Source organism: Leucopleurus acutus, assembly GCF_964270905.1.
Source record: "Leucopleurus acutus genome assembly, chromosome: 7".
Classification (NCBI taxonomy): domain Eukaryota; kingdom Metazoa; phylum Chordata; class Mammalia; order Artiodactyla; family Delphinidae; genus Leucopleurus; species Leucopleurus acutus.
The window spans coordinates 51,821,694-51,835,637 of NC_139150.1; the positions used below are offsets into that span (position 1 = coordinate 51,821,694).

General features: G+C 43.9%; 1 protein-coding gene across 1 annotated transcript; it reads left to right on the forward strand.

Annotated features, from left to right (window-relative positions):
* Positions 1–255: 255 nt before the first annotated feature.
* DMRT2 (doublesex and mab-3 related transcription factor 2) lies at positions 256–5,637 on the forward strand (the record flags this gene model as incomplete). The annotated part of the gene is made up of 3 exons (XM_082842403.1): positions 256–789; positions 2,381–2,483; positions 4,580–5,637. The coding sequence occupies 3 exons, from the start codon at positions 256–258 to the stop codon at positions 5,635–5,637; spliced, it is 1,695 nt and encodes a 564-aa protein (XP_082698529.1).
* Between the last annotated feature and the right edge of the window lie 8,307 nt (positions 5,638–13,944).

The window sequence follows — 13,944 nt, forward strand, 5'->3', positions numbered from 1 at the left end:
AAGCGTGTGTAAAGCCAAAGAGGGCTGTGGTTAAAGGTCAGGCCTAAAGATTCAAGAAATGCACGTGTGGTGTGGATGTGAAAGACATGTAGAGAAGTGGGCTCCTCGAGGGGTCGGAGGCGGGCAGACCAGGAGCTCTGGGCCCAAGGCCCGGGAACGGTGCCTGACGGCGGCGGTCGGTGGGTCTCTGGTTCTTTTCCTGTCTCTCCATAGCGCAGGGGACTCAGCGTAGGCCCGGGCGAAGCGTGCTGCGCCATGGCGGTCCGGCAGCCGGTTCCCGCAGTGGACTGGGAGATCGACGTGGAGAGCCTGGGGCTGGAGGAGGACGGCCGCGAGGCGCCGCCGCCCACACCGCCCGGGCCCAGCCCGCCGTCGCCCGACAGGGACGGCGAGGATGACGACGACGCGGAGGACGAGGACGACGACGACGCAGAGGACGAGGGCGATGGCGAGGAGGCGGGCGCGTCCCCGGGCGTGCCGGGCCGGCCGGAGCAGCAGGATACCCTGGCGCCAAGGCCGCCTCCGGCGCCGCAGGCCTCGTCGGCGCCGGCCGGGCCGCCGGAGCGCGGCGCGAACGCGGGCGGCGGCGGCGGCGGCGCGGAGCCGCGCAAGCTCAGTCGCACGCCCAAGTGCGCGCGCTGCCGCAACCACGGTGTGGTGTCCTGCCTCAAGGGCCACAAGCGCTTCTGCCGCTGGCGTGACTGCCAGTGCGCCAACTGTCTGCTGGTGGTAGAGCGGCAGCGCGTCATGGCCGCCCAGGTGGCGCTCCGGAGGCAGCAGGCCACCGAGGTGCGTACCTGCCGGCCCGGCTCGCCCCCGCCGGGCTGTCTGGGGGCGCCGTGGGGGTCGGGAGTCGGAGGGGCGCGCTCCGCACACACCCGGGCCCGGGGACTCGAGGCTTCTGGCACTTTCTCAGAAGGATGGTGAAGACACCTCTGCCAACGCTGGCCTGCAGGGTCGGGAGGGAGGAAGCCGTGGCCATCGTTGGGGAACTTGGCAGAGAAGATTTTGTATTAAGAAGCAGGCAGAGAGGCCTTTAAAGTGGTTAGTCCCGTTCGGTACATTATGGGAAAGGTATTTTATTTCGATTTTTTATATTTTAACGTTTACTCTGGTGGTGTTGGGGGGAAGAGGACAGAGGTTGATGCAGTGCACGACGTCCATTGCCGTATTACCCGTGCTGATCGCGAAAAAGAACCACTTAGCACGTAGTGCTCACGGCGCTTCCGCAGTCACGGGCCATTTAGGAGAGAGAGAACGTGTCCTGCCCATTTTACAGAGGAGACCAAAAGTGACGTGGGAATTTAGAAGAAACTTCTGGCCTCGAGAACTACCTAAGAACCAGTTGACGGTTCTCTGTCGCCTCTCACCGCGGGTCTACGGCTGTGAGGAGAGCCTGAATCTTCTTTAAGGGAGAGGCTTTTCTTGAACCTGGCACTGAATGTTTTCCTTGTGTCCCTGAACAAGCGCGCTCACAGGAGGGAGGCTGCGCGGGCCTGCTCGCGCTCAGGGCGCGGGAGGAGTTTTGATTTTTACTTTTTGTCCAGAAGGTGCTGGGGAGTGGATCACCGTGCCCGCCGCAGGCAGTGAGTGACCCTCATGGGAAACCTCTCAAGGGCCCCGGAGAGCGCAGCGCGCTGGACACTTGAGGTGCCCCGACCCTGGGCTGGGGCGCGGCCCCCTCCCGTGTCCCCGCGTGTATTGCACCGAGGGCTCTGAGATCCCTCGCGCTCCCTGCGACCTGCTGGGCGGGACGCGGGTGTAGAAGGGCCCAGAATTCCACCGACCGGGCGGTGACAGAGCGTGCGCCCGTCTCCTGCGGACTCTGAAGGTTTTGTTCGCCTTCAGGCGTCCCAGTCCCCCAGTGCAGCAATCCGGAGTTTTGGCCAGGCCCGAAAACTTCTGAGTTTTCTCTGTCAACCCCCTGTTCCCGGTCCCATGCGCCCTACTGCGGGGAGAAACCGGCCCCACATCTCTGGCCAGTGTCAGGTCCCTGGCGTCTTCGGCCCCGAGTCTGGGCTCCGAAGATGCAGCGGCCCGCCGCGGCTCTCTCAGGGCCAGGCTCCTAGCATCTCATCCACTGCGGATTTCACTTCCTCCCAGGCTGGGCCCCCACTTCTCGCTGCAGGCTGAGTCTGGGCCGACTCTAGCGACGCGGCCCCAGGGAAAGCCGGGGCCCTGCTCACCGGTTGGAGGCTTCGGACAGAGCTTTTAGCTCATTGTCCTGGAATTAAGCGGTGCTGATATTAATTCCTTTAGAATTAATTTCACATGGGATGGGAAAATAAATACATTTAGAATGAGGAGAGTTGCTGATGCCTCTCCCTTGTCTCCCACGTTTTTTTCAGGGCATTATTGATTATGTTTCTTGTGTTTACAGGACAAGAAGGGGCTTTCCGGGAAACAGAATAATTTCGAGCGCAAAGCCATGTATCAGAGGCAAGTCAGGGCACCCAGTTTGCTGGCCAAAAGCATTTTAGAAGGTAAAGAAAGCAACGCAAAATTATTCTTTAGCCTTTTAAACCATGTTCTGAGTGATTCTCATTATTCAGGCACATGGCATTTCCATTTACATGTGAAGGAGCATTCTGAGGGGGAAATGCTTTTTTATTGGAAACTTTTGGAAGGATATCAGGATGTGAGAAAATGAATCTCACATATCTCCTGAGCTTTTTATCACTGATAATTTTTTCTGCTTCGTAGTTAATGGGTTAACCTGGAGTGCATATGAAGTTTGCCCTAGTGTGAGGGAGGTACAGATACACTGCCAAATGATCCCAGAGCAGATGTCCTGAAAGGAAATAAATTTTTAAAAAAGAAATCTTTAGTTGTATTTGGAGCTAAATAGAGTGAGTCAAGTGAAGAGTTTAACAGCTACCCACACCAATAAAGGCCTTTAGTCTGGGGCGATCCAGCCTTTAATCCCACTCTTTTTAATGGTATTCTTTTCCTCTTTGGATTATCTACTTAAATTGCAGTTATTCCACACTTCATTTTACCATTTTGACAGTCGAGATCATAGAATCTGGAAGAGGTTTTGAATACACAAGAGAAATGGAGGTTGAATTTGAATAGAGTGAAATCTTCATGTGTTCACTTTCTCTAAAGCCTGGGAATACATTAATTTTTCTTAAAATATTACTGATTTTTTAAAAGCATCTCTGTTTGGGTATGGAATTTATTTATTGGCATAATAAATAACATATTGACTATCTTTCACCGTTTAGAGAAAAGGAAAGTTTATATTTGCTCTAATCACTGCCATTTTATGCGTCAGGTTGAAAAGCAGATTTTTTTTGGTTTGTTTTGAAGTAGACATTTGTATTCTGTTTTTTCTTATGTGGCTTCTGAATTGAGTTGTTTCTGGACAGGTTTAAAAGTTTGTTCATGTCTTACCCTGTGCTGTATACTTCTGACCTTAGAATGGCTTCTCATGCATTCAAAATGAGTTTGGTTACAAACTGGGTAAACAGATTTATAACCATAGGGACCACACTGATAAATTGAAATTGTGCCAAAGCAACTTGAGAAGTGAGAGGACTAAGTGGAATAGAACATTCAAGTAAATAACTTCCTGGCAAAAACTTACCATAGAAGTGTACACATTAATTTTCAAATTTTATTTTATTTGCAAATGAGTATGATGGGTTTGTCACTATGTAAACACAGATATCACAGTGGATCCTTCAAACAGATTTGATAGTGGTGAGTGCTTGGGGATGGTGAAATAAAGTATTTTATGCTGCCAGGAATTCTGTTTATGTTATACTAATCTTTCTTTTTGACTTTGTCCCTATTTATAAAATGTATAATGACTTAATCTAGGTTCTAGTGATTGCTTGTTCAACCATTTTGGTATCTGGCCAATGTGATTGGTACTGGTGAAAAATGTTTTAGACCAGTTATTTTCAGTATAGCAGGGGATCCCCCCCACTTTGTTTGTTTGTACTGATAGTCAGAGGTAGGGGTAGGGGCCTGGTTAAATTGTTCACTGCAGAGTCTGTTTAACTAGTTAACAGCTCTTTTCAGTTTTCTGTGCTTTTCTGTTTCCTGAAGGCTTTCCTCTTTTTCTCTTCACTAATCTGCTTTAACTTTCTCTTTTTTCCTAGTTCTCCTTGGATTATTCTACAACTGTAACAATGTGTACATAATGATCCAACTTTAGAAAATAAAAGTGACATCAGCTCTAGGTATAGATATCTTTTTTTAATAATTGAAAAAGATGACATGGATAGTAATAAAGCATTGATTGAAGCGACCTGAGCAGCCTTGTCTCTTAATGTATAGGAGCTTGGGGAGAATATTAAAATTTCAGCCAGTAAAGTATGCCTGTCAAAGTAAACAAACCTATCACAACAAAAACAACAACAATAAAAAGTTGCAGTATGGATATCCTTCCCTGTGAAGGGATCTATTCTAAATTGAACCCATACTTTTGCTTTCTGTATAAAAATACTAGTGATGTGGAACTGTAAATAACTGTCCTGCTGATTTGCAGTGTTTCTGTTACCTTCTGGATTCCCAGATTTTTCCTCATCAGATGTTAATGTCTTTCATGTGCAATGCTTGCTTATTTTAGGCTACCGCCCCATTCCATCAGAGACTTATGTGGGAGGGAGTTTACCTCTACCTCCCCCAGTAAGTGACCGGATGAGGAAAAGGCGGGCCTTTGCTGATAAAGAGTTGGAGAACATTATGCTGGAGAGAGAATATAAAGAGAGGGAGATGTTGGAAGCTTCCCAAGCTGCTGCCTTATTCCTGCCCAATCGCATGGTACATGGTTCTGAGTACAACTCCTACAAAAGTGGCTACAGTCCCACGCCAGTGGAACCACCAAGCAAAGACTTCTGCAATTTTTTGCCAACCTGCCTTGACCTCACCATGCAGTATTCAGGGTCTGGGAATATGGAACTAATTTCTTCTAATGTCAGCGTGGCCACGACCTACAGGCAGTATCCCCTGTCCTCGAGATTTTTAGTTTGGCCCAAGTGTGGCCCCATTAGTGATACCCTCCTCTACCAGCAATGCCTGCTGAATGCTACCACGTCAGTTCAGGCCCTGAAGCCTGGGGCCAGCTGGGACCTGAAGGGAGTACGACTGCACGATGGACTCGGAACAGATCATGATATAATGCCACCGAAATTGGAAGGCTCTCTGGTGCCGCCTCACACTCCTGAGGGCCAGATCTCAAGAAGTGACCTTCAGGGTCACCAGGCCGTCCCCGAGAGGTCTGCGTTCTCCCCACCCCAACGGAATTTTTTGCCCGTTGTTGACACGGACTCCCTGGCAGCTCAAGGGCACGTCTTAACCAAGATCAGCAAAGAAAGCACCAGGCACCCTCTGCCACTTAAACATAATCCATTCCACTCATTATTCCAGCAAACTCTTAATGACAAATCAGGTCCCGAGTTGAAAACATCATCTGTCAAAGAGGCCTTTGAAGAGGCCCCTAAGAAACCCAGAGAGTGTTTAGTCAAGGAGAACCAGAAGTACACATTTACAATAGATAGATGTGCAAAAGACCTTTTCGTAGCCAAACAAGTTGGAACAAGACTCTCAGTGAATGAACCGCTGTCATTTTCTGTTGAGTCTATTCTTAAGAGGCCTTCGTCTGCCATCACTCATGTCTCTCAGTGAAAGGCTCCTTAAATGGGAAGCTGGATTTTCTGCAGTCTCAGAGGATTCTTACCAGTCACTAATTTTTTTTCAAAGAAAAAAGTTGAGATGCTTGTATAAAGAAATTTCTAATGTAAATGATGATGATTTTAAAAAATTCTATATATTCTTAATGCATGTACTTTCCCTTACCACATAAATATATTTAAACTTAAAGATGGGTATTGCTGATGTGCAAATTGTGAAGTTTCAGGCTTTACATAGCATTTCAAAAAGCAATAAAATTGACACTGTCTTCTAAAAGACCCAGAATTTGCTGAAGTAAATAGTTTCTCTGTCTAGGTGAAAAAGCTAGTGTCCATGAAATGTGTTCTTTATTTTTCTACGATTCTGCGTATTTTCAAGTGCTCTTAATGATTGCTGGGGGCCATAGGAGAACACTTATAATGCCTTAGTTGTGCATTTTGGAGGACATGTAAATGTAGGTATTCAAGACTGAGGCAAAAATAGCTGTAAGGAGAACATAGGGAAGATTTTTATGTTTATAGAATCTTCATTTCATGTGGTTGGACAAAGTTGAATTGAAGAGCAATCAAGTTTAATATCTCATTTATGCGACGACATGGGTTCTTGGAATGAGTCCCAGTTTCCTTCCCTGATGGGGATGTGTACGTGGGGCCTCAGGCTTCCTTTCTAGGTTGAACATTCATTCTGTGATTTTCAGGTTGCTGGGGGCCACAGAGCAGCTTCCCCAGCACATGGTTGAACCCCCTCTCAGTTCTGTGTTACTTTGCTCTTCCCTGGGGTCTGGTGACAGCAGGCAGTTAGCAGCAGGCCGAGTCACGACTCTCAGCTGGTCTGGCAGTCTCAGCTTTATGTGTCCCACATTTTCACCAGTGTCAAAGGTTATCAGTGTAACTCTCTTCTGAGATAAAAACATTTACTCTTCAAACTGCTTCAGCAGACAGTTGCCGAAGCCTGCAGATGTTTATCACAGCATAAGGGTGGCTTCTTTTTTAAATTCATTATTACCCCCTCGTTTTGCTCAACAAAATGTTAACTGTTGTTCTATATGATTGATAAAACAAGAGTAAGACATTTATGAAGGTATGAAATTCCTCCCTGAAGATCTCACCTGTGGACCTCAAATCAAGTTCTGAGATGTTACGGTCATTTCAACACAGGAAATCACGAGCCAGATATCCCACCCACCTCTAATTTTGGCATGGAGTGAGGTTTTACTTCCAACTCTGCTCTCATTTGGGTAACAAGAACACGAGGTGGGCGTGTGGGGTGTGCCAAGACATTCGGCAGTTTTAAAGAGTTTCTTTCTTCCTCTGGAAAACATTAACAATTATTTTTAAAATGACTTTTTTTGCTACTGATGAGCTCATGTAAGCCTCAAGGGGTTCCTCTGAATTGTTGCTTAAAATTAGCATCAATTGCAAAAACACCAAGCCAAACCTTAGATTGATTTTCAGTTTGTACTTGTAAAATAATACTTGGTTTTGTTGAGTCAGATTTACTTATTTTTACTATTGCAAAAGCCAGAGCGAATGGAAGTTTGCCAGAGAAAAAGAAAATGAAAGTGGGCAGAGATCCCAATAACTGTTGAAGATTCTCATTAAGTGGAAAAATGTTTTCCAGCCATGAAGCCCTGGTGTCAGAGACTGCAGTTGCCCCTCTGTCCCCAACCCCCAGTCATCTTTGTTTTATCTATACAGTTATTAATTTTTATCTTCTTACTAGGAATTTATTTTTTGTGTTAAGTGTAAACTTGGCATTGAAACTAACTGCTGCAAAGGTATCAGGGGAGAGCACATTAGAGTAAACCCACATTAAAAAATCCCATTGAGAAGGCCTTCTCAATCCAAACATGGATTTTTATTTTTCTTACTCTATTTTAGTATTTGGAATACATATATTAGTCAAATGTCTTACCCTTTTGTGTTCAATGGACGTTTGGGGATATCTTTTCTGTCCTCTCTGTATATCATTTTAATCTCATTAAGTGAATCCAGTTGGCTGTGGGTATTAAGTGGTTTTTCTCACATTACCAGTGACCAAAATTTTATTGTTCTTGAACATTTATGCTGGTCAGTACTCTCCTTGGCAAATGTATTATACCACGCATTAGTTCTTCTGTAATGATGAGTTCTTCTTGGAATTTCAAACCTACCAAATCTACCATCAGCCCGTCAGGGAGAGCTTTGTGCTTGGCACTTTGCTTCTTTTAATCATTTCACTTGCATAAAAGCTACTATTTGTCTATGTACAGTCTTCAGAGAACACTGTCATCTACATACTGAATTATAATTGTGGTTTAAGCATTTTTTATGTTCAAGACAATAAATGGATTTGGCTTTAATCATTTTTGAGAACTTAAGGAATAGTAAAACATGGACCCTTCCCTCAATTTGACTCACAGTACAATAATGCAACTTTAATAACCTATTTTCCTTCCATCTCAACTGATCAAGCAGTTCTGAATAGTTTGCAACAGTGCTTCTCAAGCTTTGAGAATGGACAGTGAACCACCTGGGAATCTTGATAAATGCACATTCTGATTCTGTAGGTATGGGATGGGCCTGAGCTTCTGCATTTCTAACGAACTCCTCCCAGGGCATGCCGATGCTGCTGGTCTTCAGACCACACTTTGAGTAGCAAATATTTACAACATTTCTGTTATTTTAATACACATTTAATACACTCTTTCGTGGATTTTGGGTTCTAATGCAATAGAGTTATCATGAATAATTTAATATATATGAAAAATTAAAAAAAACATTTCCCTCAAAACCCATAGAAAGTACACCACCAAGAGTGAACCATAGTGTAAACTCTGGACTTTGGGTGATTATGATGTGACAGTGAAGATTCTTCAGTTATGACAAATGGACCAGTCTAGGGGGAGGGTCCACTAGAGGCTATGCATGTGTCAGGTAGGGGGACATGGGAAATCTCTGTACTCTGTCCCCTCAATTTTGCTGTGAACCTAAAACTATTCTAAAAAAATAAAGTCAGTTAAAAAAGTTCGCTTTCTTTCTAAACCTTTAGTGGCAGGAGTAGAAGACCTAGGCAAAGTCATGAAGTAAACAAGTTGCTTCTGTTCTCTCTCTTTTTAAGCCTAGAAGTTCTTCCAATTTGGTATTTTTAGTTATGATAAAATACACATAGCATAAAATTCACGATTTTAAATGTACAGTGGTATTTAAGTATGTTCACATTATGTACAGCTGTAACCACCATCCCTCTCCAGAACTCTTTTCATCTTGCAAAACTGAAACTCTGTTACCCATTAAACAGTGACTCCTTGCTCCTCCCAGCCTTGGCAACCACTGTCGTACTGTCTGTTTCTATGAATCTGACTACTCTAGGTACCTCATACGAGTGGAATCATACTGTATTTGTCCCTTTGTGACTGGCTTATTTCACTTAGAATATTGCCTGTAAGGTTCATTTCATGTTGTAGTATACGTCAGAATTTCCTTCTTTTATAAGACGGTAATATTCCATTGTATGCATATGCCACATCTTGCTTATCCATTCGTCTGTTGATGGACACCTGGGTTGCTTCTACCTTTTGGCTATTGTGAATAATGCTGCTGTGAGCATGTGTGTATAACTATCTCTTTACCCTGTCCTCACTTCCTGATTTCACCTTCTTCCCATCTTCAGGAACTCAGTTTTCTCAAGTGTTACACCCATCCCACATTGCCCCTCCCCCAGCACGTGAACCATCTCCATTCTTCACCAACACTACTCTGCCCAGAGAGGCTCCAATGTCAGTCGTGCACCTTTTAATGTGAGTTTAAGTGAGTGTGTTATCACATCATCTTCATTTAAAAGCTTAATTCTAATTGTGGAATCAAAGACTTGCATTAACTTGTATTAAGAAATTTTCTGGAATGTCTTCTGGGACGTCTCAGCAGTGCCAAAGAGCAAAGAAATGGCTGAAGGTCAAGATGAAGTAAGAAGGAAAGTTCACCATTCCCTGTAGAATAGTAAAGACATCACTTAGTATTGAGTGATGGATTTTCAATTGGGACTAGAATTCTTGCCCTCCTGATTTTACTTACTTTTGGATTACCTTTCTTTTTTCCTATTCTAGGTCTGTAAGCTTAGGCTTATTTCCTTCTGGGGTCCAATTTGTAAGGCTGTTAGTTCTTGAGATGGCTGGATTCTACAGTTTATAAACTTTGATCTGTGGCACTAATATTTAATGATTGTACCAAGCTTTTATCATACTCTACCACCCTTAGTTATGTTGTTTTTTTTAGCTTGCTATATCTAAACATGTTTAGAGCAGTTTTCTTTCACTCTCTATCTCTCTATTTTTTGTTTCAATCAGAGCTTTTAAAATGAAACTTGTAGATTCAGGAGTTCCCTGCAGGCAAGCAGAATAGGCTTAGCCTCAGTTCCCCCAGTTTGCTGTGAAACTCAGGCTTGATGACAGTAACCATGAAATCAACAAAGGACCATCATTCTCCAACCCATACACTAAAACAATGAAGAACCCAGTGTGATCCACAAGCCAGAAAGCACCTAAACATTTGCCATTGAATGATGACTTTGCATGAACGATGGGCAAAATCTCAGTGAAAAACAAACACAAAATACCCAGCACTGTCTTCTGAGATAATGCATCTGCAGACTTAGGGCAGGCAGAGAACAGACGATAGAGCTATGTGGTTTTGTGACTGCTTATGAAATTAAGTTCAGTTTAATGAACATCTATTGAGAACTTTCTCTGTGCTAGATACATGCTGGTAAGTGAGCCTATGTTATTTAGGTTCTTTTAAGTAGAAAAAAAGAAGCCAGAGGACTACTCAAGTTATTTACAAAAAAAGATTTTATTTTAAGGTGAGATAAGGAAATAAGGAAGATGGAAATCTCTACACTTAGCAGGTCTCCCAAAGACTGGAATATGGTCTGGGCACTAGAAGGTTGTTCAGCCCAGGTCTAGCAACCTTACTTCCTTGTTGTTCCCTTGGCAACTAGATGCATGACCTAGGAAAAGTACCAGAAACTGGTAGTTGTCTCTGCAATAGCTATTCTCCTCTTCTTTAGTAGCAGAGCCCTGGATTTATTTGGACTGGTGACATGCCCAGCTAAAAGGCTGCATTTCCAGCCTGGTTTGCCTCTAGATGTGGCCATGATGAGGTGGGTGGACTTCAGGACATCTCTCTAACAGGGACTGAAACAACAAGGATGAGCACATTTGGATTTTTTCTCTTTTGCGTTCTTTCTTCCTGGAATTTGGAAGCATCCTGTAGCATTTTATGACCTTGAGGTTGGCAGCCATGTTCAAAGGAGGTTGGAGCAGAGAAATCAGAAAAGCCTAGATGCCTGTTCACTTCGAGGATCTGCTGTAGCAGCCCTGGATTGCTTTCCTCTGTTCGTTCATCTTTTATGGGAGATAATGACTATTTATGCACATGAGCCATTGTCACTGGCTCATGGTTACAAACAGCTAAATGTAATTCCTCCTGATAAAGGGGGGCTCCTCTGTTCTGATGAAGCATCTTCTGGTTGTGTCTGCTTTTCCTCTAGTTCCCACTCTTTTTTCTCTGTTTTCCTTCCCACGGGGGCTTCTCTTTACTATTATGTCTACGTGCATCTTTTGGCTTCTTTCTCTACCATCTATTGTTCCGTCCTACTGTAAGTCCTTCCTTCAAACCTAAGAGTGGGGTCTGATGAGTTCAGTTAATTCTTGTTGTCTTCTTTCAGCCAGGCCTTATGGGTAAGGTACCTGTACTTGGTCTCTGTGAGGAGTCAAGTGGTATAAGCCATGGTGATCTTCCTTAGGAAACCCCTCACTGCACGCCTGGTTGTAGTGGGCTCTGACACTTTGCAAGCATTATTTCATTTAATCCACACAAAGTTTAACTTGTGAAGTAGGTATAATTGTTATCCTCCTTTTACATATAAGAACACAGGCTTAGAGAAGTGAAGCAACTTGCCCAGGATCCTACATTAGGGACATGACTGTGTAGGGAAGAATCCCAGGTCATTGGAATTTCAGAGACTGTACTCCTAACCACTGTCTTACACGACCTCACAGAAATGAAAAATGGCTCCTTTTCCACTTCCACATCTTGGTGTAGGAGGAAAGATAGAGAGGTGGAAGACCTGAGTTCTGATTCAGTGCTTCCTCTTTCTGTCCTTTTGCTTCTCCGGGTCTCAGGTTTTTTTCCATCTGTAAAACAAGAGTTGATAAAATGGGCCTGAAAGACTTGGCTGTTGAAAGGCAGAGTGTGAATCCTGGCTGAACCACATGCTTTGCACGTGGCAGGAAGACTCAACAGAGCCACTGAGCTCTGGTGGCTCTGGCCGATCTGTTAAGCCTGAGCTCTATCTGTAGCATTAATCCTCTGGAAAGAGACTCTTTAAAATCCACTTTATGTGGAATAAAGCTAAATTGTCCAGGGGGACATCTGAGGCATGAAGCAGAGGATGTGTTTAAGCTTTTACCCTGATGCCGAAAAGCCTCCAACAGGAAGCAGACATGGCTCATAGTCACTAAGTCAGCCCTAGTCTGCCTTTTATATGGCATTTCCCTTCCTTTCCCCACTCACTTAAATGACCAATATTCTTAATATGAACCTGTTCCCTTCGATTACTTCCAGGAGGCAGCATGGCAAACTGGAATGCATACAGGCTTGGAGTCAGGTTAAAGCTGGGTTTAAAATTTAGGTCTTCCTTGGCAAGTCATCTCACTTCTCTGAGCTTCCTTTCTTTCTTCTGTGCAATGGAGACAATAACAGCACAGAGAACTGTTAAGAGGATTAAGTAGTATAACGTATATAAAGGGCCTGATCCATAATCAAGTTGCTCTCCCCACCTTTGACCCATGATATTCCCTAGAAGGTATTTCCCTTCACCAAGAGCCTGTAACTTCACACAGCCTACAAGGAGAACTGCATGGTTTTAAAGACTAATTATTAACATGGAAAAATGTAGCCTCAAGATTCTATAGAACTGCAGACTGTGTCATTTAATTTTATAACATTATAGTAAACATAAAATTATTATAAAAGCAAACACATGCAGGTGGAAATACACTATAATAAAAACTAGCCATTTTTGTACCCACTCGTAATATGGACCTCTTTTCTAGATTTTAAATTATTAAAAAAATAGGTGAAGAATACATATGGTACAAGACTGTGAAGGGTATACAAGTGCAAAGTAAGCTCCTATATCCCCTCTGCGGAGTCAACTACTATTGCTGATTTATCACATATTTTTCCAGAGATAGTCTATGAATACGATGCCTGAATGGGAGATTACACGTGCATAGTTCTTCATCTTGCCTTTTCACTTAGTACTGTATCTTGGGACACGTTCCATGCCAATTCATATTGAGCTGCCGTAATGTTGACTTAATGTGGACTCTATGTCTTGGACTAGGTTCTTAGAGATGCCCTAATACAGTCAGCTCTCTGTATCCATGGATTTTGCATTCACAGATTCAACCAGTGATCTGCTGTTTGGTTGAATTCGGAACCCGTGGATATGAGGGCCAACTGTACTCATTGTACTACACCATTTTATATAAAGGACTTGAGCTCCACGGATTTTGGTATCTGCTGGGGTTCCTGGAACCAATCTCTCCATCCTGCCCCTTGGATACAGAGTGAGGACTGTATAAGATTTCACTGTGCAGATGCGGACACCGTGGCTTACAAGAGTGTGAATTGTTCAAGGTTGCAGATCCCTCGATTTTCATTCCAGTGAGCTTTCCTTGTCACCAGGCTGTGTATAAGTGTAGGTGTATGCACACACATGTGTGAGCATATTGGCCAGTGAGTTAGCTGGTATCTACTACTTACGGTGTGCTAACTTTCATTTAAAAGTCATAATAAGAGTTATAGATACAAAACGGAGAGTGAGGCTTGAGTAGTTAAAGAATCTGCCCAAGGTTTCTGGTTCTCTCAGGCTCTAAAATCCATACCCTTAGGCACTGTTCCTGACTTTCTGTCTCCCTCTTGGAGGTGGCAGGATCGGGAAGGTAGGGACAAAGGATGCAAAGTGGTGTCAAGTGGTTAGACATTGATTAAACATAAAGTACTTCCAATAAAACAAATGACCTTGTTGAATCTTGAGGGAAAAGCACATTGTGTTGTATTGGCAGAGGCGAGGGTGGCTGGTCTTTAGGAAATATGGGTCAAAGCTGCAGGTGTGGTGAGGACATTATAGCTTCATGATGCCGGCCCAGTCATGTAGGTGTTCTCAAAATGACACTGCTAACTGACTTCGCGTCCATAAGAACCAAACCTGTCAGCCAACCTGGCCAGCATCCCACTTCCTTTTTTTTAAACTGTG